At 40.3% G+C, this 25,669-nt stretch overlaps 1 protein-coding gene across 1 annotated transcript in view; it reads right to left on the minus strand.

Annotated features, from left to right (window-relative positions):
- LOC140212736 (NF-kappa-B inhibitor delta-like) overlaps nt 1–24,098 on the minus strand; it is a 184,646-nt gene extending 160,548 nt beyond the window's left edge. Inside the window, exon 1 of the mRNA XM_072283872.1 lies at nt 23,776–24,098. Within this exon, the coding sequence (XP_072139973.1) occupies nt 23,776–23,848 (73 nt within the window). The 5' untranslated portion in view covers nt 23,849–24,098. The remainder of the gene's footprint in view (nt 1–23,775) is intronic.
- Between the last annotated feature and the right edge of the window lie 1,571 nt (nt 24,099–25,669).

Raw genomic sequence — 25,669 nt, forward strand, 5'->3', positions numbered from 1 at the left:
ATCAGCCATCAGTTTTAAAATTCTCTTCTTAGACTACTCTGAATCTGTCTGATCTTTTGGCATTATTTTAAAAAACGACCTCATTTGACTGAGTCCCAGTTTAAAGTATGTTGATGTATTTTATTGTTCAGTGAGGCAGATGTTAGTGAAGTTTGTCAATTTTATTGAATACAGTCTTCAAACGAAATGTGTTAGATTGCCTGATCATCTAATAGTTTTTTAATATCCTTGCTAAGTTTCTGTGATTGTCGACTGGGCTCATTCATTGTTTATCTTAACTCAAACTAGCAGCAAGACCGAAGCAGCAACGATGATAGGAAATGAATACAGATGATTCTGAGAAATATATAACCACGAACCATATTTGGCACAGGATCCCCTCCAGAGGCAGGAAGTGGGAGGTCATTACTTTGAGCAATATTGTGGTACACCCTCACAATAATATCAAAGGTGCCGACTCATGGAAGAAAAGGTTTAGCTGTCGGAATGATACATTCCACCACGTTCGTTCACCATCGGAATTATCCACTTTTGCAAAGCAATCAATACGATGGTGATTCATGGCTTCGAAGGAAAATAATGGTCAGTCGTCTCCAATGGCAATTGTCACATGTCGAGTAAAGGACAAGCATGCAGCAAAAGTGATGAATGAAAGTAACTGTTTCCAGCTTCAACTGATAATGACTGTATGCACGATTGTTGTGAGTCATTTGCTCTGATCCTGCGAGCTCTTTCTAGGTGTTTGGTATGAGCAAGGATGAGTGACAGTGAATATTCCAATACATACATTTGTACTAAATGTTATTAGAAATCCGAGAAAATGGCTTTAGTTTATAAATGACATTTGGGTAGCCAGTTTTGGTTTATTTAGAATTGAAGAGTCCTCTGCTCTGTTTCTTTCTTCTCTATCCCTTCTTTCTTTATTCCTCTTAACCCCTCTTTCTCCCTCTATTTTTTAACTGGTTTGATCTCTCTTTCTATTTTACTCTCTCATTTCTCTCACACTCACTCTCTCTGATCTATCTCTTTCTCTCTCTCCCGCTCTTTCTCTTTAGCCTGTCTCTCTCTCCTCTCTTGCATTCACTCTCTCTGATCTCTGTCTCTCTGCCTCTCTCCCATTATGCTTTTATGTAATTCCGTAATTACTCTGTAGGATATTGTTGGAAACAGCTGTTATGGGGCAATTGGAACAGATGTGAAACAAATATTAGTGGTATAACAGGATCTGATAATGTGGAAAAATTAGCTCAGTAATTCTGATAATTACTGAACAGGCCAGATGCTGAATCTAAGACATCTCTTTTGGTAGAACACATGGACATACGATGCTTGTACCACCACATTAGATGCACAGGAAGTTGATAAAGTATTAAAAAAAGACTGACTGAAGTAAAGAATTATTTTAGTCATCTGCAGTGCAATCACTACACTGCAGTCAATATTTTATGTAATCTACAGTGTAGTACATAGAGCATTGAACATAGAACAGGACAGCACAGAAACAGACCCTTTGGCCCACTGAACTAATTAGTGAATAAATACTTAACTAGACTAATCCCTTCTGTCCACACACTGTCCATATCCCTCCATTCTCTGTGCATTCACCGGCGTAGGTGAGAGTCTCTTAAACATCTCTATCATATTTGCCTCCACCACCATCCCTATCAGTACGTTCCAGGCACCCACCACTCTCTGTGTGAAAACCTTGCCCCGCACATCTCCCTTGAACTTGCACTCTCCCACCTTAAATGGAAAGGTCAACATACAGTGGTCATGGAGAGGATGTTTCTATTAATGTGAGAGTCTAGGACCGGACGGCACAGCCTCAGAAGAGAAGGATGTCACTTTAGAACAGACATGAGGATGAATTTCTTTAGCCAGAGGGTGGTGAAACTGTGGAATCATTGCCACAGACGGCTGTGGAGGCCAAGACCTTGGATATATTTAAAGTGGAGGTTGATAGATTCTTGATTAGTCAGGGTGTCAAAAGGTTGCCGGGAGAATACAGGAGATTGGGGTTAAGAGGGATAATAAATCAGCCATGGTGGAATGGCAGAGCAGACTCAATGGGCCAAATGGCCTAAATCTGCTCCTATATCTTTTAGCCTAATGGTCTAAAATCATGCCCTCTACTATTAGATATTTAGACCCTGGGAAAGATGCTCTGGCTGTCTATCAGTCCCTTTCATAAGCTTACAGACCTCTATCAGGTCTATTTTAGCTATACTGATCAGTGATAAGGCAGCTAAATAGTTTCAAACAGGCACTCCCACCTGTTCCATCGCATTAATTCCATTCATTCATTCATTTATTTATTTATTTATTTATTTATTATTCATTCATTCATTTATTTATTCATTCATTCATTCATTCATTCATTCATTTATTTATTTACTCACTTACTTACTTACTTACTTACTGAGATACACCAGGGAATAGGCCCTTCTGGCCCTTTGAACCGTGCCACCCAGTAACCCCCCATTTCATCTACCCTAGTCACAGGACAATTTACAATGACCTACTAACCAGTGTGTCTTTGGACTGTGGGAGGAAACCCACGCGGTCACAGGGAGAACGTACAAACCCCTTACAGGTAGCGGCAGGAAATGAACCCAGATCGCTGGAAATGTAAAGCGTTGTGCTAGCTACTACACTATCATGCCGCCCGGATAAGTTCCTGTCTACAGTAATAAACAATTCAACTCTCACATCTTACTTGTAATTCACATCCATACAGAGTCTTGAACTGTGTTATGTATGTTCTAAAGTATGATGTTCAAATTTTACAGCGATTATTCAATCCATTAGTTGGGATCACTTAGTCCTACTATACTATATATTCATTTGTCTAATGGCCAATACCTTGCCTGCATATTTTTTCAAAATGTTAACTGTTTATTCCTCTCCATAGATGCTGCCTGACTTGCTGAGTTCCTCCAGCATTTTGTGTGTGTTACTCTGGATTTCCAGTATCTGCAGAAACCCTTGTGTTTAGATTTGAATTAATGTGCCTCTGTACATATAATTTGCTGACTGGTCTGTAATTCCTGTGGCTAGTTTAGGTAAAAACTCTCCAGGCAAGACTCCCTCTTATTTACTGTTTACACCTGGTACCAAACCCTAAGATGACTCCAAAGGCACTGCTTAATTGGTATTAGTCTGGCACATTTTCAAAATATCCGGACACAGATATCTGCTCTTAACAATCTCTAATGTTGCTTTATTATACTTTGAAAATATACAACTGCACAATAAATCATTTTGGAGTTTGAATACATAATTTGCTAGGAATGTAATACATTATTGTTCATTTGCCTCCTGAGATTACCATTTATTGGCAGTCAAAAGAACTTGAAGTGATGTTGGGCAGAAGTGGGAATCAAAGAGAGTTGGGATCCTTCAGCTGAATTCCTCCAACTTGGGGAATTGTTTGTGAAGAACTCTTATACTCCCAACGTCAGTGGTCTTCCTCCAGTGGTGATTCTCCTCGCGTGCTAGCTTCAACAGTCCTATCTTCAACCTCTTCTAAAGATCCAACCACAATGTAACACTTCATAGCACACACGACACAGCATAAAACACCACTATTAAATGCAACTATCTTTATGTGCTAGATTGCAGAAACCAGCAGACTAGAGGAACCTTTGCTTAAGGAGTCTGTTGCTTTACTGATGAGGACTGTAGAAGGGGAAGTTGATCTGTCAGTGAGTATGGCAACAGTCAAAAGCAAACTGTGCAAAGAATAAGTTTTGCACCCTAGATGATCAAAGAATCAAAATCAAAATCAGGATCACATTATTCTCACTGACATATGTCATGAAATTTGTTGTTTTGTGGTAGCAGTGCTGTGCACTACAGTAAAAAAAACTATAAATTACAACACGAATATATAAAAAAAGTGCAAAAAGAGAGGAAAATTGTGAGGCAGTGTTCAGGGGTTCATGGACTATTTAGAAATCTGATGGTGGAGGGGAAGAAGCTGTTCCTAAATTGTGGAGTGTGTATCTTCAGGCTCCGGTACATCCTTCTTGATGGTGGTAATGAGAAGAGGGCATGTCCTGGATAGTGAGGATCCTTAGTGATAGACGTCGTCTCTGTGAAGTGCCCCTTTTTGAAACCGTCTTCAATACTGGTGAGGCCTTTGCCCATGATGGAACAGGCTGAGTCTATAACCCTCCTCAGCTTTATCTGATCCTGTGCACCGACACCTCCAAACCAGACAGTGAACCAGTCAGAATGCAATCCACCATACATCTGTAGAAACTTGTCAGAGTCTTTGGCGACATACCAAACCTCCTCAAACTCTAATGAAGTATAGTCACTGAGTACGGTGCAAAGAATGGGACTGCAAAGGATTTCACAAGGCAGCTCTCAGAAAAGCAGGAATACTCTTGGAACTTTGGGGTTATATCTGTTAGCCATCACAATCCCGTTGCATATAAAGAGAAAAAAGCTCATCTGATGCCATGGATACTGTTGCTGAGATTTTAGATTCCTGAAATCCTCTGGATCCATTTCTATCTACTGATTTCAGGCTTCAATGATTGCAATGAATTTGTTTTCATAAAGCAAGTAAGAAGGGAAAGGAAACTGATGTTTGTGATGTCTTCTACACTACCCTGGAAAGAGTTGAAAGCAAATAAATTGAGGGCAGCAGTGACTTTAGTGGCAACAGGAAATGGTGTACCAGAACTTGGATATAAGATCTTCAGTTGGAGTTCTGTGTCAGTCTCTGTAGAAAGAATACAGTCTTGGTATGTTTTTCACTGAGAACTGTAGGCACTTCAGCATGGTAAAAATTTCTACCAGCACTGGATTCTCCTTAAGATTGCAGTTCTTCCTGTTCTTCCTTCTCTCATAACAATGGCAATCCCTAAAGGGCCACAATGGTTGAAAATACAAAGCACTCCTTTTAACAAGCTGAATACTAGAACTTCTATAGGTGCACTGTGGTGAGCATCCTGACTGGCTGTATCATGGCCTGGTATGGAACCACCAATACCCAGGAATGAAAAAGCCTACAAAAAGTGATGGATACAGCCCAGTCCATCACAGGCAACACCTTCCCCACAAGAAACAGCATCCATCATCAAAGACCCTCACCAGCCAGACCATGCTCTCTTCTTGCTGCTACCATCAGAAAGGAGGTACAGGAGCCTCAGGACCCACACCTTCAACTATTAGGCTCCTGAACCAGTGTGGACATCCTCACTCACTACAGCACTGAACTGATCGCTGAACACAACCTATGGACTCACTTTCAAGGACTCTACTATTCATGTTCTCAATATTATTTATTTACCTATTTATTATTACTATTATTCATTTTTTAAATATTTGCACAGTTTGCACTTTAGCACATTGTCTTTCAGTCTTTGTGTGTAGTTTTTCGTTGATTCTATTGTACTTCTTTGTTCTACTGTGAATGTCTGCAAGTGAATCTCAAGGAAGTATTTGGAGACATTTTTGAACTGTGGACACTGTTCTGGAATGATAAGCCATATAAATGGTATATGGAGCCAAAATTTATATAATGCAAGAATTTGCCTAGATTGTCATTGTGATAGATAACACTAAATACATGGGTTGGAAGTAGAATTAAATTGCACTTCTGAAAATTGATTCAATGAAATTAATTCTTTGAAAACTTTCCAGCTTTTCACTCACTTAAGTCTCCTTTCATAAGGCTAAGGGTGACACAATCTTAATCTCTTCCACTCACAATATGTGAAAAGGTTGAAGAACTGTAGATGGCAATTCAGATAGCAAAAAAACACATTTCCTGGCTGGCCTCCAGATGGACCATGAACCCTTTTTACATCTGAATTTATCCAACAGTCTGCTGCTTTTTCCTGACCTCTCTGCCTTTATCTGTATGCCAGCTCCTGTTTTTAGTTCCTGCATTTTAGTTCCTACTGCAGCTACTCTTCAATTTGAAATTCGCATCCTTCTTTGTAAATCCATCCTTGACTTCATCTCTCCTAGAAATGGTGTATAAAACTTATTTAAGAGCAAGTCATTGCTTTTCTAACACTAGTGCAGAATGAATAAACTCTTCTCGGGCTTCCAGCCAGGTGTAGATATCGATTTTAACCGAAGTTTCGATGATAAGCTCCGCTATCTTCAAATAACAGAACTTGTCATCAAAATGTCCATTATAATCGATACTTGGACTCAGCTTTAAAACCAAGAAAAGCTTATTCCTCAGATATGTCGGGAAAGCACTAGATACTTTTTCACTCGTGCAGAACCTTCATATACATCCACCCTGTCTGACCATCAGACATAGGATCAGAATTAGGCCAGTCTCCTGCGTTCACTGCATAACTTTTGACACCCTTACTAATCCAGGACCTATCAACCTCTGCTTTAAATACACCCAATGACTTGGCCTCTACAACTAACTATCCATAGCAATGAATTCCACAGATTCACCAGCCTCTGGCAGCATGATAGTGTAATGGTTAGCACAATGGTTTACAGTACCAATGACCCAGGTTCATTTCCTACTGCTGTCTGTAAGGAGTTTGTACATTCTCCCCATGACCACATGGGATTCCTCCAGGTGCTTTGGTTTCCTTGGCGTCCAAAGACGTACTGGCTGGTAAGTTGATTGGTCATTGTAAATTGTCCTGTGATTGGGTTAGGATTAAATCTGGATGGCATGGATTCAAGTGCCGGTAGGGCCTATTCCATGTTGTATCTCAATAAATAAATAAATCCTCTTTATCTCCATTCTAAAGGGATGTCCTTCTATTCTGAGGCTGTGGCCTCTGTTCCTAGACTCCCCCACTATTGGAAACATCCTCTCCACATCAACTCTATCTTGGCCTTTCACTATTCGATAGGTTTCAACAAGATCCCGCGTCATTCTTCTAAACTCCAGTGAGTACAGGCCCAGAGCCATCATATGTTAACCCTTTCAATCCTAGGGTCATTCTTGTGAACCTCCTCTGGACCCTCTCCAATGTCAACACATCCTTTCTTAGATGAGGGGGCCAAACGTACCATATTCCAAGTAGTTGTTCCTGAATGTTAAATAAAATCCTATTTAATGAATGACAGATAGGCTCATAGTCATACGCAGCACTGAAACGGGCCCTTCGCCTCTACTGGTCCATACTGACCAAGAATCTGGCTCTCAAATTGTATCGGCCTTGGGCGGAAATTTGGCAAAATCCAGAGAGTCATACAGCAGGGGTTCAGGTCCTTCAGCACACTGGCTGCACGCTGACCATCAAGCTCCCATTTACACAAACTCTACACTAATCCCACTTCCTTTAAGTAGAATTCAAGTTCAAGTTCAGTTGTTGTCATCCACCCATACACACGAAACAGCGCTCTACAGGGACCAAGATGAAAAACACAGTACATATATCACATACAGCACGTAAAACAATATTAACAAATAATAATGAAAATATTCTGTTGATGTACAAGTTGACATAAAGTGCATTTATGAGATATAGTTCAATATACAACAGTATAATGCTACTGGTGCTGTCATCAATAATGTGTACCGGGTGGTAGCAGGGTGTTCTGAAGTCTCACAGCCTGGGGGATGAAGTTGTTACCCAGCCTGACAGTCGTTGTTCTTATACTTTCTGTCTGACAAAAGGAGGTCAGAGAAGTCGTGGGGCTGATGGGAAGGTTCCTCACATTTTCAGCACAAACTCACAGTTTCTACCACTCTCATACACAACAGGGTCTATTAGGACTACCCACAGACCTTTAGGACATGGGAGGGAGCTGGAGGAAGCCCAGGTGGTCATGGGGAGATTCTACAAGCTCCTTCCTAACAGCACCGGAGGTCAGAGATCTGATTGAATCTGGGAAGCTAAGAAGCCACAGTTAAATAATCTGCACAACTGGGCTACCCCAATACTGCTTCTGTCAAATTTCCTTCCTACAGGATGGTTCATCCTGAAAAATAGGATGGCCAACCGACAACTGGAGACCTCAGGCTCTGTAAAGATGATTGTACTGCAAACACAATTAGCTTAATATTAAAGATAACTGACTGACAAGTGAAACTCCAAGGTGGTGTGCAGGCTGCTTTTGTTGCCAGGGAGATTACAACAAGCATGGCCATAGATTTGGTGAGCAGGTTAATGGTGCCGTGTTAGTTTATTATGAAGGCTTGAGGGAGGGAATTTCTAAAGCACAATAGTACAAGTTTGTTGGCAACTGCTTCAGCCTTTTGTGTGACTAGCACAGTAACCACTTATCATTTCAAGAGCGGCGAGACAGTTCAAGATTCAAGATTGTTTAATGTCATTTCCTGTACACAAGTGTAAAAGAGAACAAAATAATTGTTACTCTGGATCTGATGCAGGACAAAACAAATACACAATAAGATAAAGAACACAATAATAATAAAAACACAATAAATATAAATACACAACATAGCTTATGTACATTGATTGCAGATACAGTATGTCTATAAAGTGACACTAGGCACAGGAGTGTCTGTACATGAAGTGACTGGCAGGAAATGATAAAGTACAGGTGGTGCGGTTGTGGAGGGGTGGGTTAGTGGGTGGAGGTGTTGATCAGTCTTACTGCTTGGGGAAAGGAACTGTTTTTGAGTCTGGTGGTCCAGGTGTGGCCAGCAAGGACAGCGTAGAGAAAGGTGACAACTAACTTTTGACATCTTCTGCCATCCTGAAAGTTCTTCCGGTGGTTCTCAGCAGGAACCATTCCCTATCAGAGGCATTGAACAACTTGGTCCAACACTGGACTGATAGGTTGGACTAGGGATTATACGCCTCACCTCTCAGCATCTGTGGTGAAGAAGTGGAAGTCCACGACAAAAGGACAGAGTGGCCAGGATTCCCCTTCCCCTTGCCCCCTTACCAAAACATGAAAGATAAAACATGGCAGAATTCAGATACACTTGGTCCTTCAAAAAGTTTAAAGATTTAAAGATTAGTTTTATTTGTCACATGCACATTGAAATATCAAAACATACAGTGATTATGTGTTGCTTGCGTAAACAACCAGCTCAGTCTGAGATTGTGCTGGGGGCAGCCCACAAGTGACACCACACTTCTGGCGTGAACATAACATGACCATAACTTACTAACCGTAACTGTATATCTTTGGAATGGGGAAGGAAACCATAGAACTCCGAGGAAGCCCACATGATCATGGGGAGAAAATACAAACTCTTTACAGACACGGAGGAAATTGACACTGTAAAGCATTATCCTAACCACTACACTACCATGCTGTCTAAATGGAAGGAAACTATTGTTGCTTTTATCACTGACTTCCTCAAGAGCACCTCAAAGCTCAAAATAAATTGATCATGAAAATATGTAAATGTGGGCACCATGGTTACAGCTTGGGGTATTGGAATTCAGAGTTCAATCCCAGTGTCCTCTATAAGGAGTTTGTATGTTCTCCCCATGGGATGCATGAGTTTTCTCTGGGTTCTCTAGTTTCCTCCCACAGTCCAAACACGTACCGGATAGGTTAATTGGTTCATTGTAAATTATCCCATGATTAGGTTAGGATTAAATTGGGGTTGTTGGGGTTTGCCAGGTGGTGCATCTCGAAGGGTCGCAGGTCCTATTCTGCACTGTATCTCTAAATAAATCAAATAAATATGTCACCATGTTCTACCTTGAGATTCATTTCCTTGCAGGGATTCACAGTAGAACAAGGAAACCGGGTAAGGGTCATTCCTCTAAATAAGGCTTTAGCCTGTTTTCCTATTCATGGTTTATACTGTATCTTCATTGCAAAAATGTCAAACATGAGTTAGACACTGATTGCTTTGAATCTGAGCTAAAATTCCCACTGTGGATGCTTAGAAGAACCAATCAACTTTACACTTGGATTCAGTCAGCTTACAGAAGACAAGCATTAAGCATCCAAGTTGCTGTACTATATAATCAAAGCACTTAAACATCCATTTATCGTTCATCTGACTTAAGCCTGAAATAATTTTTCCAACCTAGCCTTCTGAGTGTAAATCAGATCCCAAAGTGAATGTTTATTCCCAACTCCTGGGGAGCGGGGGGGGGGGGGGTGTCTGACTGTTATCTCTAGGGGGTGTGTTTCACTGTTGTGCTGTGTGTCCTGATGCTAGAATCAGGCATCATTTACTTAACTGGCATAAAGACAAACTGACTTACATTATTAGAAACCAGATTAAAATCCACAAGTTCAGACAACTACAAGCAAATCATCTTTTCTTATTAACATTATGTTTTGATTGTTACTAATGAAATGTCACTTATTTATTTACGTCATTTATTTAGTGATACAGTGTGGAACAGGCCTTTCTGGCCTGATGAGCCGCACTTCCCAGCAACCCACTGATTTAACCCTGGCCTAATCACAGAACGATTTACAATGATCAATTCACTACTAAATAGTATGTCTCTGGACTGTGGGAGGAGACTGGAGCGCCTGGAGGAAAGCCCAACTGTTCACGTTGAGGACATACAAGGGTGCCAGAACTCCAGAATGACCCAAGCTGTAATAGTATCACACTGGCTGCTACACTACCGTGGCACCCAAAATGTAAAGCATAAAGTTATATCTCATTAATTGCAATTTAAAAGTCACATCTAGTTTACACTAATGAGGAAACACAATCCAGATGTGAAATTAAAAAGTAAAGTAAGAAGTTATAAGACCATCTGAGGTGGAAAGGGATTTGAAAGTCCTTGTGTAGGATTCCCTAAAGGTTAATTTGCAGGTTGAGTCTGTGGTGAGGAAAGCAGGTGTCATTTCAGGAGGAGTAGAATATAAAAGTTAAGAATGCAATGTTGAGACTTTTATAAAGCACCAGCGAGGCCTCACTTGGGGTATTTTAAACAGTTCTGGGCCACTCATCTTAGAAAGCGTGTGCTGAAACTGGAGAGGATTCAAAGGAGATTCACAGAAATGGTTCCAGGATTGAACGGCTTGTCATATGAGCGGTGTTTGATGGCTCTGGGCCTGTATTCACTGGAATTCAGAAGAATGAGGGGTCACCTCATTGAAACCTATTGAATGGTGAAAGGCCTTGATAGAGTGAATGTGGAGAGAATGTTTCCTGTGGTGGGAGAGTCTAAGACCAGAGGACACAGCCTCAAGATAGAGGGGCATCCTTTTAGAACGGAGTTGAGGAGGAATTTCTTTAACTAGAGAGTGGTGAATCTGTGGAATTCTTTGCCACAGGCAGCTGTGGAAGCCAAGTCTTTATGTATATTTAAGGCAGAGGTTGATAGATTTGTGGTTGGTCAGAGCATGAGGGGATACGGGGAGAAGGAAGGAGACTGAGGCTGAGAGGAAATGGATCAGCCATGATGAAATGTCGGAGCAAGCTCAATGGGACAAATGGTCTAATTCTGCTCCTATATCTCATGGTCTTATGGTCTTACAAGGCCCTAAAACATTGGAGCAGAATTGGGCCAATTGACCCATCGAGCCTGCTCTGCCAGTCCACAATGTCTAATTTATTACTCCTCTCAACCCCGTTCTTCTGCATTCTCCCTGCAACATTTGACATTCTTACTAACCAAGAACCTATCAACCTCTGCTTTCAATATACTCAATGCCTGTCCTCCACAGCCATCTGTAGCAATGAATTCCACAGATTCACTGTGCCTGGCTAAGTTATGGCATACCATCACAGGTAACGTTTTCCCCTAGAGAATTCAAGCATAGAAATAACACTTATTTTAAATTATATTTTTTCAGAAAATGAAACCTAGCCAAAACTAAAGTTCAGAAATACTGACAGATAAGAAACCTTATTGTTTTCATTAGTACATTGAGTTTTTAAATCCACTTCCCCCAAATGTACTCCGCCCCCAAGTCCAGTATATTAGAATGAACGCTTGGGTTAGGCTGAAAGAGGAAGGGCTTACAGATGAGTAAACACAATTCAGTAGCCAGCAATGCAGGTGTCCTCAATTGATCTCCCATGGGAGTAGGCTTTGCTCAGCATCAGGCATGTTTAACTGTAATTCTGACCACTCGATCGTGCTAAGAAACCAAACTCAAACTGCAGACACAGCTTAGCAAGTCAGGAATTAAAGCCCTCATATGGTCAAAATAAGCAAACTATAGCACTGCCTGACTTATAAATGCAATGTCTATCTTAAAAGCAAAATGGTAACATTAGTACTATTGGTGTCTCCTTCTCATACAATCACCATCAACTTGCCTTTCCTTCTTTCACCTTGGTGAGAGAACAAAGAAAAAAAAAATCAATAAATCAAGAGGGTAGGGAATACCCACTTTTTTACTTTCTGGTTTTGGTATGTAGATAGATTAATAAAATATCAAAAATAAACCAGATCATGTGGTAACACAGACAAAATGCTGGATGAGCACAGCAGGTCAGGCAGTATCTACAGAAGGAAAGAAAGAGTCAACGTTTCCGGCCAAGTCCCTTCATCAGAATCTAATCACTGTATTGGTCAAAGCCTTGTAATTCCCGAGAAACTCTTTTCCCCGATGTACCTTGTGGAGTGGCAAAGGTTTCCAGAAGTCTGGCAGCTGCACAATGACACCCCCCCCCCGCTTCTGTGTTATGTGATACTAACACGGTAAATATCAATGTGAGAGAAATACCAGTTGGCCGCTCAGCGCCCCAATAATTGCTGCACCTAAAATATGTCAATATTATTTTCAAATCATACAACGTTGAGAGGAAATTGATGTAAAAACTGAAGCCAAGGCTCAGAGAAAAACCTAACCAGTGTTGACTGATGAACTTGCTCTGGTTTATTGAAACTGATTCACGTAAGCATGTTGCAATAGCTACACAGATCAGGATAGAGCTTTGCTATGAATTATTCTTCTATATAAGGTCAGACAGTTGTTGGATGTTTATTTTTATTCATTTACAGAATGAGGATGTTGCTGGTAAGACTAGCAGTTGGTGTCAATTCCTAATTGCCCTTGAGAATTTGGTGATGAGTTTGTGAACTGCTGTGATCCATACAGACAGCACATGGGCTTGTCCTGAATTGTAGCTAACAGATCCAACACCTGCTTTGCTTATGTTGAAAGGGAAGGGAAGTGAAGTGAATTGACAGCCATTTCAGGTGGATGAATCAAGCCAAGTGGCATCCTTCTGGGATTCTATCTGACAACTTAAATGGGAAACTATTAAGCGTGTTGGTAACAAGCAAGTGGGATGCTCTCACTAATTTCCTAGCTAACTAGAATGATATTTTAAGTTCAAAAAGTCTCCCAGACTTACATAGCAGATATAACTGTACATTGGTTGGATTGTGGGCTGTTGGGGACAGAGAAAATAAGAAGCTCTTTGTGATATCCCACTATCCCTTTGGCACGATGATGTTAAGTATAAACAGAATCATTCCAGGAGTATGAACAAATTCTACTCACAAACCTCTGCAGTCCCAATGAAGGGTCCTAGCCCAAAACTTTATTCCTTTCTATAGATGCTACTTGACCTACTAAGTTCCTGCAGCATTTTGTGCATGTAGCTCTAGATTTCCAGCATCTAAAGAATCTCTTATGTTTATGCAGACTATTATACTTTCCTATTATTTACACACTGAAATTCATAGTTTGCATTCAGAATGATTGAAGTCCTGCTCATTACAGCACTGAAGAAGGTCTTTCATTCCAATTCATCCGTAGCAGCTCTCAGCAGAGCGATCACGTCCCGTTACATTGCCACCTCTCCTTATTCCGCGCCCCCCCACCCCCCATCAGCCTTGGAACTTGTCCTATTCCCATCCACTGGCCTTAGATTCTTTTGCCAATCATCTACACACAGGTAACCGACAGTAACCGAATTAATCTATTATCACGTCTTTGTGATATGGAAGGAAATTGGAACACCTCCTGAGTCTTTCATTTGTACAAGAATTCTTCCCTTGGTTTCAGGTGGTAACATTGAAGAGATCATGACAACTTTGTGACTGTACTGACATTTTCAAGTTGGTGGAGCAGTAGAAATCACCAGCACACGAAGAATCAATAATGAAGGCGATTTAGTACCTACTTTGTGAGAGTATCTGGATCTACTTATTCTCATCATTTCTGCTTAATCAATGAGCTATTTTCATGGATGAAGTCCTATTCATTAACCCTTACATAAGCAAAACATGTTATACCAAATTATTTATAACCGTTCAGCTGAAACATAATATGCCTGGCGGAAGGAAGTATCTGTAAAAAAAAACATATAAAATAAACTCAAAAAATTCTTTACATTTTTGATTTTCACAGATGAAGTCATTGCCGGGGAGACCAGCATTTATTGTTATTCATCTTTCCCCTTGACACCTTCTTGAACTACTGCAGAACATTTGGTGAGGGCATTTTTACAAGTCTTTTGGACAGTGTATTCCAGAATTGACTCAGTAACAATGAAGGAAATGCAAGTAACACACACAAAATACTGGAGGAACTCAGCAGGCCAGGCAGCATCTATGGAAAAGAGTACAGTTAATGTTTCGGGCCAAGGTCCTGCTGAAGAGCCTAGGCCCCAAACATCGACTGTACTCTTTTCCATAGATGCTGCCTGGCCTGTTGAGTTCCTCCTGCATTTTGTGTGTGTTACTTGCATTTCCAGCGTCAGCAGATGTTCTCTTGTTGATGAAGTCAGGGTGGCAGGTGACTTGGAGGTGAACCTGAAGATGGTGGTGATCTCATGGCCCTGTTGCTCCTGTTCTTATGGTAGAAGTCATAAGTTTGGGAGGCGCTAATATATTGGCAAGTTCATTTTATAGATAGTGCACACTGTATCTGTTGGTGGACGGAGTATTAGTCAAGTGGCTTACTTTATTCTTGCTCGTTTTGGGCTTCCTGTGCATTGTTGGAGCTACCTTTCAAGTACAAAGTAAATCTTCAGGCTCTTAATATGTCTCTTAGATTGTGCACATGCTTGGGGTGGTTAGGAGGTAAGTCACATCACAGAGTATCTAGTTTCTACCATATTCTTATACATAAAGCATCTTCCACATTGTTAGGTAGCTGCTGGTGAAATTGTATCAAAGGGACTTGGTGAAAGGTATGAATGGTTCAACACTACAGTCAGAATGTTGCCTGATAACAATGGCTTTGTTTTCCCATTTCTGTCACCCATTTCTTGATGTGTGGAGAAGTTGAGTCGTTTGGAAATTGGCCTCTGTGGCAGCCGGCCTCTCAGGCGGAAGCAGAGAGGGATCACCCATCTGGGACTTCTAACCTTCCCTTCAGCACTCATATGCTGGGCCTGGCCACATTGAGCGAGAGGTTACTCTTGGAGTCTCATCTTCCTGTATGCTGAATCCAAGTGTACTCCAGAGATCCGTTGTGATGTATTGATCATGAAATTATTTAGCTCTGTCTGTTGCATGCTATTTTTGCAATATCATTTAGGTTGGAACATCATTTTTAGTATATGCTTCTCCACTACCCTTTAAGTAGAGAGAATGAGGAGAAGTCAGACTTGAGTTTACAGACCGTGGTAGTATTTAATTCTGGTGATATTGATGGTCCACATTGATGCCCAGATTTGTGTTTCCTAATCTTCTCTACTCTATTTTGCCCCTTAGTACTGTACAACACTATGTGGGAGGAAAGGATTTGATTAATCATGGAGTCAGTTAAAATATCAGTACGACATAGTGGGCCAAAGGACCTGTACTATGTTGTAATGGTCTAGGTTCCATTTTTACACCATGATAGGCATCCTCGGTGTAAAGGATATTACAGCAATAATTGAATGAGTAACACCTACGATGCTATTAAGGACAGAGCCATTGCAATACGTAGATTGATAAGAAAATAAGACAATAAGACAAAGGAGCAGAATTAGGCAATTCGACCCATTGTGTCAGCTCCACCATTCCATCATCCCTCTCAACTCCATTCTCCTCCCTTCTCCCTGTAACCTTTGATGCCCTGGTTGATCAAGAACCTATCAACTTCCATTTGAGATACACTCAATGACCTGGAAATGGGTTTATTCCTTCTGCTGGTTTGTTCACTACCTAATATAGACCCAGTCTAGCAGCCTTGTCCATCAGCTATTACAAAAGAGATAAATGGAAATAATTTTGAAATGAAAGAAGGTTGCTAGCTCGGGTTGACTGTATGGTTGTAGGGTTGTTTGCCGAGCCTGGAGGCGAGGCCACAAATCTCTCGTCAAGGTGACACCATAAGTTCACAATTGAGTGTTGTTTCTGCTGAGTGCTGATTCGCTATTCTGATTGGTTGACTGTCATAATGGCCACGACAAAGAAAATAATTTTCATTCAGCAGTCTTGTGTGTATCTAAGGTTTAATAGTTATAGCCAATTTGGCCACTGTTTTTGTTGTTAACAATGTCTCTTGAATTATGATAACTGCATTCAAATCATTTCTGGTTATTCACTATTCTTGTAGAACATTTGGTATAAGTGAGATTTCTAATATACAAATCGGTAAGCTTTTAAGCCAAGATCCTTTCCCGATACCAGTCCTGACGAAGGGTCTCGGCCCGAAACGTCGACTGTACCTCTTCCTATAGATGCTGCCTGGCTTGCTGTGTTCACCAGCATTTTTTGTGTGTGTTGCTTGAAGTTCCAGCATCTGCAGATTTCCTCGTGTTTGAGTCAAAGATTTTGATGGATTTGTCTCAGAGTCTTCGCTGATTGCATCTCCTGATCCTTGATCATGTGCATAACCAGATACTTCTATTCCCTGCTTCTAAAATGATCCTGAAGCAATGGCTATCCACCATACTTTCATATGACATAGGAAGTTCTTCCTTCAGGTGACCTAAACATTTGGGAGCTCAGTACCATAAGACTCTTATATAAAGAATGCCCTCTTAACTTCCCTCTGAAAAAAGTGAACTTAAGAGTTCAGGCACAGGACCTGAAAACTCGACCAGTTGTCTTTGGGACAGTACTGATAGATCATTTTCATACCTTTAGCTATAGCATTTTCATATAAGTCATATGAATCAGTGTCACAATGGAATAAGGGGAATTACAGAGGCAAGAGAGAGGAGCTTACCCAGGTGGATTGGAGGAAGATACTGGCGGGGATGACGGCAGAGCAGAGATGGCTGAAGTTTCTGGGATTAGTTCACAAGACGCAGGATAGCTATGTTCTACAGAAGAGGTACTCAAATGGAAGGGGTAGGCAACCGTGGCTGACAAAGTAAGTTAAGGACTGCATAAAAGCCAAAGAAAGAGCATAAAAGGAAGCAAAAGTGAGTGGGAATTCGGATGATTGGGAAGCTTTTAAAGTCCAACAAAAGGCAACTAAGAAAGCTATAAGAAGGGAAAAGATGAAATATGAGGACATACTAGCCAATAATATAAAGCAGGATACTAAAAGCTTTTTCAGTTTTTTAAAGAGGAAAAGGAAATGAGATCTGATATTAGACCACTGGAAAATGATGCTGGTGAGGTAGTAATGGGGGACAAAAAATTGACAGATGAACTTAGTAATTACTTTGCACCAGTCTTCACTGTGTAAGACACTAGCAGTGTGCCAGAGGCCCAAGAGTGTCAGGGAGCAGGAGTGAGTATCACTACTATCATAAAGGAAAAAGTGCGAGGCAAACTGAAAGGTCTTAAAGTGGATAGTCACCTGGACCTGATGGACTACATCCCCGAGTCCTGACAGAGGTTGGTGAAGAGATAGCAGGTCCACTGGCTATGATTTTTCAAGAATCACTTGATCCTGGCAGGGTTCTGGAGGACTGGAAAATTGCAAATGTCACTCCACTCTTTAAGAAGGGAGGAAGGCAAAAGAAAGGAAATTATAGGCCAGTTAGCCTAAGCAACACAAAATGCTGGAGGAACTCAGCAGGCCAGGGAGCATCTATGGAAAAGAGTACGGTCGACGTTTTGGGCTGAGACTTTTTGGCAGGACCTCAGTGGTTGGGAAAGTGTTATTAAGGATGAGGTTTTGGGGTATTTGGAGACTAATGATAAAATAAGTCAAAGTCAGCATGGTTTCTTTAAAGGGAAATTTTGTCTGACATATCAGTTAGAGTTCTTCGAGGAGGTAACAAGCAGGGTGGACAAAGGAGAGGCAGTAGCTGTCATTTACTTGGATTTTCAGAAGGCATTTGATAAGGTGCCACACATGAGGCTGCTTAACAAGATAAAATCCCATGGCATTACAGGAAAGATATTGGCATGGATAGAGGAATGGCTGACAGACAGGAGGCAGCAAATGGGAATAAAGGGGGCCTTTTCTGGTTGGCCGCTAACTAGTGGTGTTCCTCAGCAGTCACTACTGGGACTGCTACTTTTCACATTGTTTGTCAATGATTTAGATAATGGAATTGATGGCTTTATGGCAAAGTTTGCAGATGATGTGAAGATTGGTAGTGCTGAGGAAGCAATGCAATCGCAGCAGGACTTAGACAAATTGGAAGAATGAGCAAGAAAGTGGCAGATGGAATACAGTGTTGGGAAATCTATGATAATACATTTTGGTAAAAGGAACAAAAGTGCAGACTATTATCTAAATGGGGAGAAGGTTCAAACATCAGAGGTGCAGAGGGACTTAGGAGACCTCATGCAAGACCCCTAGAAGGTTAATTTACAGGTTGAGTCTGTGCTAAAGAAGGTAAATGCAATGTTGGCACTTATTTCAAGGGGAATAGAATATAAAAGCAAGGAGATAATGCTGAGGTTTTATAAGACACCAGTCAGGCCACACTTGGAATATTGTCAACAGTTTTGGGCCCCATATCTCGGAAAGGATGTGCTGTCATTGGAGAGAGTCCAGAGGAGGTTCACAAGAATGATTCTGGGAATGAAGGGGTTAACATATGAAGAGCTTTGGACCTGTACTTACTGGAAATTAGAAGAATGCGGGGGGGATCTCATTGAAACCTACTGAAACTTGTAAGGACAAGATAGGATGGATGTGGAGAGGATATTTCCTCTTGTGGAGGTGTCCAGAACTAGAGGGCACAGACTCAAATTAGAGGGGTGACCCTTTAGAACAGAGGTAAGGAGGAATTTTTATAGCCAGAGAGTAGTGAATCTGTGTAATACTCTGCCACAAACTGTGGCAGAAGCCAAGTCCATGGGTACATATAAGGCGGAGGTTGATAGTTTCCTGATCTGTCAAGGCCTCAAAGGATATGGCGAGAAGGCAGGTGTATGGGGTTGAGTGGAATCTGGGATCGGCCATGATGGAATGGCTGAGCAAACTCGATGGGCTGAATGGCCTAGCCCTGCTCCTATGTCTTAGAAACATAGAAATGGAGAAAACCTACAGAACAATACGAGCCCTTCGGCCCACAAAGTTGTGCCGAACATGTCCCTACCTTAGAAATTACGAGGTTTACCCATAGCCCTCTACTTTTCTAAGCTCCATGTACCTATCCAAAAGTCTCTTAAAAGACCCTATCGTATCTGCCTCCACCACTGTCACCGGCAGCCCATTCCACGCCCTCACCACTCTCTGCGTAAAAAACTTACCCCTGACATCTCCTCTGTACCTACCCCCCAGCACCTTAAACCTGTGTCCTCTTGTAGCAACCATTTCAGCCCTGGGAAAAAGCCTCTGACTATCCACACGATCAATGCCTCTCATCATCTTATACACCTCTATCAGGTCACCTCTCATCCTCTGTCACTCCAAGGAGAACAGGCCAAGTTCACTCAACCTATTCTCATAAGGCATGCTCCCCAATCCAGGCAATATCCTTGTAAATCTCCTCTGCACCCTTTCTATGGTTTCCACATCCTTCCTGTAGTGAGGTGACCAGAACTGAGCACAGTACTCCAAGTGGGGTCTGACCAGGATCCTATATAGCTGCAACATTACCTCTCGGCTCCTAAATTTAATCCCACGATTGATGAAGGCCAATACACCATACGCCTTCTTAACCACAGAGTCAACCTTTGCAGCTGCTTGGAGTGTCCTATGGACTCAGACCCCAAGATCCCTCTGATCCTCCACACTGCCAAGAATCTTACCATTCTATATTCTGCCATCATATTCGACCGACCAAAATAAACCACCTCACACTTATGGTCTTTGTGCCTAAAGTGAGCAGTTGGATTCTGTAAGTGGACAAATGGTTTTCGTAGCAATATCAGCAAGCCAATTGTTGCCATTAATCATGTTAGTCCTGTGCCATGGAAGATGCTCTTGGACACACCATTTCACATTGACCACATCAAGCACCAACTTACAGCAATCGTACCCCAATCTCATTTTAGTCTCTGTGCATTTCCACCAACTCCACACTCACCTAAATACTAGGGGCAATATAAAATGCCCAATTAACCGACTAAGCCACATGTCATTGGGATCTCAGAGGAAAGTGGCGCGCTGGATAGAACGAGGACACAGATAGTATAGGAGGTCAAGATTGAACCAAGATCCCTGAAGCAATGGGTAGCGGGTGTATTAGTAAATAATTAATCTTTCCTAAGTGTGTGGAAGAACTGACCAACTTAGATTCATATTTGTTCAAATGAAGTCTCTACTTCTTTATCAGTGTTGCATTGGAGAGGGTGCAGAAGAGGTTTACAGGATGTTGCCTGGATTAGAGGGAATATGCTATAATGAGAGGTTGGAAAAACTTGGGTTGTTTTCTTTGGGGTGGCAGAGGCTGAGGGGAGATCTGATAGGGGGTTATAAGATTATGAGAGGCATAGATACAGTAGACAAGATAGTATCTTTTTCCAAGGGCTGAAATGTCTAATGGACATCTAAGATGAAAGGGGGTAATTTCAAAGGAGATGTGTGGGGTAAGTTTTTTACACAGAGAGTGGTAAGTGCTGGAATATGCTGCCTGAGGTGGTGGTAGAGACAGATACATTAAGGACTTTTAAGAGACATTTAAATAGGCACATAAATGTGAGGAAAATGGAAGAATATGGACATTATGTATGTATTAAGGATTAGGCCATTTGAGATTATTAACTGATTCGGCACAACATTGGGGGCCAAGGGACCTGTTTCTGTGCTGCACTGTTTCTTCTATGTTCTTACTCCAAAAGTATGCATATCATTGTGCATCCCTTTGGAAGTAAAAAGTACAGACTTATGCTCATGTTTTCCAAAAGATGAGTTTCTAGTCTTGATTGAGCCATCTGGATGAGTTGAAATAACTGATTTGTACAAAACAGGTGAATTTGGAAAAGGAACCAAAAAATGTTCTCCATAAACATATGAGATTGTACAGATGCTGGAAATCCAGAGTAACACACACAAAATGCTGGGAGAATTCAGTAGGCCAGGCAGCATCTATGAAGAAGCATAGATACGGCAGCATATCCATAGATGCTGCCTCTCCTGCTGGGTTCCTCCAGCATTTTGTGTGCGTTACTCTAAAAAGTGTTCTCCTGAAGGTTTGTGGGAAGTTGGGGAAAAGTGGATAGACATTGGAAAGAACTAATGTAAGAACAGACATGTTTTACCTCATCACTGTTTTTGTGAAAAAAGATTTTAAAAGTCGAGCAATAATATTTGAAAGAAAGTTAAATAAAGTTCTGTGGCAGTAACAATTTTTGAAAAGTCCAATCATTTCTTCAAAACTGCACAGAATGTATGCTTTGACATGAAATTGTGGGAGGAATGTACTTCAGTATAGCCTTTAGACTTCAGACTTCAAATAAGGAACTTCCTTTTCAGCACCTAGACAAAATCTGCCTGATTCAGTTGTACATTTCATTGCAATGGGCTTGGAAATGAACGTGGCCTTTGCCAACCATGATAATTCGCCTCAGAAGATACCCATTCTGATATCTTGTATCTTGTTCCTATGTGCACAGCCTGTCTCTGGAAAATTCCTTTAAAGCAGATTGGAAATAGAGAAGAATGGAAAGCCTCAGTTTAAGAGATGCAAGTGTTATTTGATCACCATGTTAAAGATCGGAGTTAATGTGACTCTTATCTCAGTAACTAAGGGGAAAAATAATCTATTAACACCCCACAATGGAACTTGATTCACAGTTAAATATCTGCTTTGTTCATTTGATTTCAATTAAAATGAATGCATCTTCCATTAACTGATCTGTGCATAAAATAGTATTTCCACTTCACTGGTCCTAACTTTTAGATTCAATGATTGTTGGATGTTTGTGAACATCTGCCAATGTGTTTGCTGCTCTCAGTTTGGTTAATTCTTTGCTCATTTGGCTAGTCAGACCATTCAGCTGCAGATCATTTTGTTAAACATTAGACAAGCTATGTTCATTAAGGAAGATCATTCAGAATCTACTGTATTTGTTTAGAGTAAAATAGTGGAAACAAAACTCTTGCTCAATAGAATAAGATAACAATTCAAGAAAATTGTATATTTACCAGTGGTAGTTTGATGTATCTTATCAGAGAAAATCAAATAACTCATTTTGTAAACTTTTACATTGGAAGACATTGAAAGACTCAGTGGGTGTCTGGGCACAATAAGATAACCACTCAGAAAGTAAAGCTTCCCTCAAATTCTAACCCAAATTTTCTTAGTATGTTTAACTAGAGTGCTGCAAAGAATCAGCAATGGCATGGATAATTAAATCATTCCATGTTTTATCTTTTTCAAACATGGCAGAATATTTGACAAATAATCAACAAATATAACATACAGTCATTTACGTTTTGTCATTCTTTAGTAAAGGATATATAAATTTACAACATTCATTCTTTTCGAAAATGAATAACTATCCAGAAACCTCGAAAGAAAATCTTATTTATGATGTTGTACAGAAATGTTACAGAATATTATCATAATAGAAAAACAAATACAGAATATTCCATAATTCTATAATTCAAATAATTGATTAGCGAAGACCAGCACACTGCATGGAAAGATATAAAAACTTACCTCACCCATATTAAAATACTCTGTAGGTATTTTAAAAGGGACATTACTTCAATTACTATAGATTGATTAAATATCTTTGTTATTCCATACAAATGCATTAAGTGTCTTCAGCTAATATCAAAGTGTATAATTTCCCAGCTCGCTCAAAGATAAGATCATTCATTGAGTTCAATAGCTGGTGATGTTTTTTTTAATATGATGCTACATGGATTTATAAAACATTTGTTTATAATGAATGCTCTAAACAGTTGGAATGCACATGCAATCATTCAGCTACTGACCGGGATATAGGGTCCTATTTTTTAATGGAACTCAACATCGGAAGCAGAGTTTCAAAATGGGATGGTCCTAGATTTTACCTGTTGTGTTCAGAACTCTGAACCAACATTTTAACCAGTCTACTCTTTAAGGTGCTCGCTGATCTGCTGACTACTCCCAAGTGCTTTCTGCCTCAATGATATTTATCAAAAATTCAGTGATGCCCTGCTGTGTGTGATCCACATAATTAAGCTGTTCATTCTATTGCATATCTGCTTGGGCTTACTATATTCTTTCAAAGCATATTTAAAAGTACCTAGTAACTTTCTTGATTTAACGTGAGAGTGAATCAATAAAATAAATCTGCAGATAACATAGCTGTTGTCTCAAAGAGATTGTTTGAGCTTATTGATTGAAATTAGAAAATAGTTTCATAAATCTCTAATATTAAATTTGAGGCAAGAAGACATTTACATTTACATTTACGTTCATTTACAGGTGTATTCCTATCACAATACAACATTTCAGGTTCTGTTACAACAAACATAATCATTTAATTAACACAGTTACGCAACTATACACTGTTATACAGAAAGAATTTTCCAAACGGGTGTTAAATTCCTTATTATATTTGATATATTTCATAGCTCTTAACAAGTGGACCTGAAGACATCCCTTAAATTCCTGAGAAATATAACTGGATTAAGTTTAAATTCATAAACTGCTCTATATTTTGAAGAAAGTAAAATTGTACTCACATTTTTGCCAGTGCATATTCTGTGCCATGTTGTAGTCTCTCTCTAGTCTTTCTGATGCAGACAGAGTTGACATTGCTAAGTTCTTACAAAGTGCTTCAGTGGAAGATGTTTACATACTACTGAAAAGCAGAGTACTAAGACTTGAAGTCCCGCTTTGTAGCTGATGTCATCATGCTACGCTCCAATCTCTCCTCTTGTGGCCACCATTGTTTTTCCTCAGCACAACGTAACCACAGAGAGAATCTGAATGGCAACGTTCTGGAAGATATTATGCAGAGAGGAGAATCGTGTATGGTGGGTTTAATGACTAGCTCGCTCTTTAAGCATAGATTTGGTTCTATAAATGAATGTCTTTCAGTGGCACGTTAAAGACATACTTAAAGGAAGCACCTGTGAAGTCTTTCTGAAATAGTACATCCTGTTCTAAAGATATTTTCCTGTCCTTGATTTGAAATGAAAAGGGACAGATGTATGAAACGCAATGTATTAAAAGGGAGTCGTATACTTGATTCTGAGCTATTACCATTTTTTATTACCTTTAGATTTTTATTGAAAGCAGATCTTTTAATATAATTTTTCTTTTTATAAATAAAAGTGTTATCAAATTTAAGTCGTCAGTTTGAATGTCATTCAATTTTTTTCTCCTCGGTAACTAAGTAAATGCTGTACAGTGGACAGGTATGTTACATGCTGTGCACATATTGGAACCTCCCACTCAACCTTTCTAAATGGCCCACTTTCTACTAGTGATTCTTAGTACATTATACCTCCCATTCAGTCAAAAATTAAACTTGCATTATTCACTTATTTGCACCCTTTATGTATAAGTTACATGCTGAACATAGTACTTAAAGTTGAAACAATCCATATAATTTGTTATGGTGATTTATATTTATTCTTTATTATTCAGTAGCAATTTATTCTATATTTAGAGATACAGTGAGATAACAGGCCCCTGCAGCCCAATGAGCCCCCGCTGCCCAATTACACCCATATGGCCAATTAACCTACTAACTGCTACATCTTTGGAATTTGGGAGGAAACCAGAGCACCTGGAGGAAACCCACATGGTCACAAGGAGAACGTATAAACTCCTTACAGACCGTGACGGGAATCGAACCTGAGTCATTAGAGCTCTAATATCATTACACTAGCTACTACACCACTGTGCTTTTAAATTTTAACAAAGAATAATACAAAACACGGACCTTTAAATTCACCCCTGCTTGAAATGTGCACTAAAATCGGCTGTAATGGGGTCTTGTGCCTCTTTCGTTTTTGACAACACTAAGCCAGATTCATCTTCACCTTTTTTTTCTTCTTTTTATCTCTTCACCCCTAAACGGGCATAGACTGCCAACAGTAGCTCACCAGAGTCCACTGTCTTTCAAATTGTCCCCAGGTTTAGCCCATCCTCGAGGATTCCTCCTTTCCCATTTGAGGTCCTTGGAGCTTCTGGTGGTGTTTCCGTAGCTCTGGGTTTTTATGGGATGGGATTGCTAGCCCCTTGCCCGACCCTCCTTTTTTTGCATCTTGGCTTGGGCTGTCCATGATGAACTTTCCTTCATCTACTTAACCTGAAATATTATCTGCCATTCTCTTTCCTCAGAAACTCTCTTCACCTGCTGTGTGTTTCCATCATTTTATGTTTTGATTCCCATTTTCTAAAATTCTTAGATTTAGGTATCAAATAATGGATGAAGTATTTAGACAACTACAGAATTTAAGTGAGATGAGTCACACTTTTATTTTCCCTTTCAGTAAAACCCTTTATAAATCTTACCAATGTATTAGTACTTTCCCTGTATCTATAGGGCAAAACCCACACGAGGGTTAGATTTTAAAAGTGATTGCAAAATTACTTCTCACTCTTGGAAATTTTCTTCACCACCAA

This window comes from Mobula birostris, chromosome 20 (genome assembly GCF_030028105.1).
Source record: "Mobula birostris isolate sMobBir1 chromosome 20, sMobBir1.hap1, whole genome shotgun sequence".
In the NCBI taxonomy this organism is placed as follows: Eukaryota; Metazoa; Chordata; class Chondrichthyes; order Myliobatiformes; family Myliobatidae; genus Mobula; species Mobula birostris.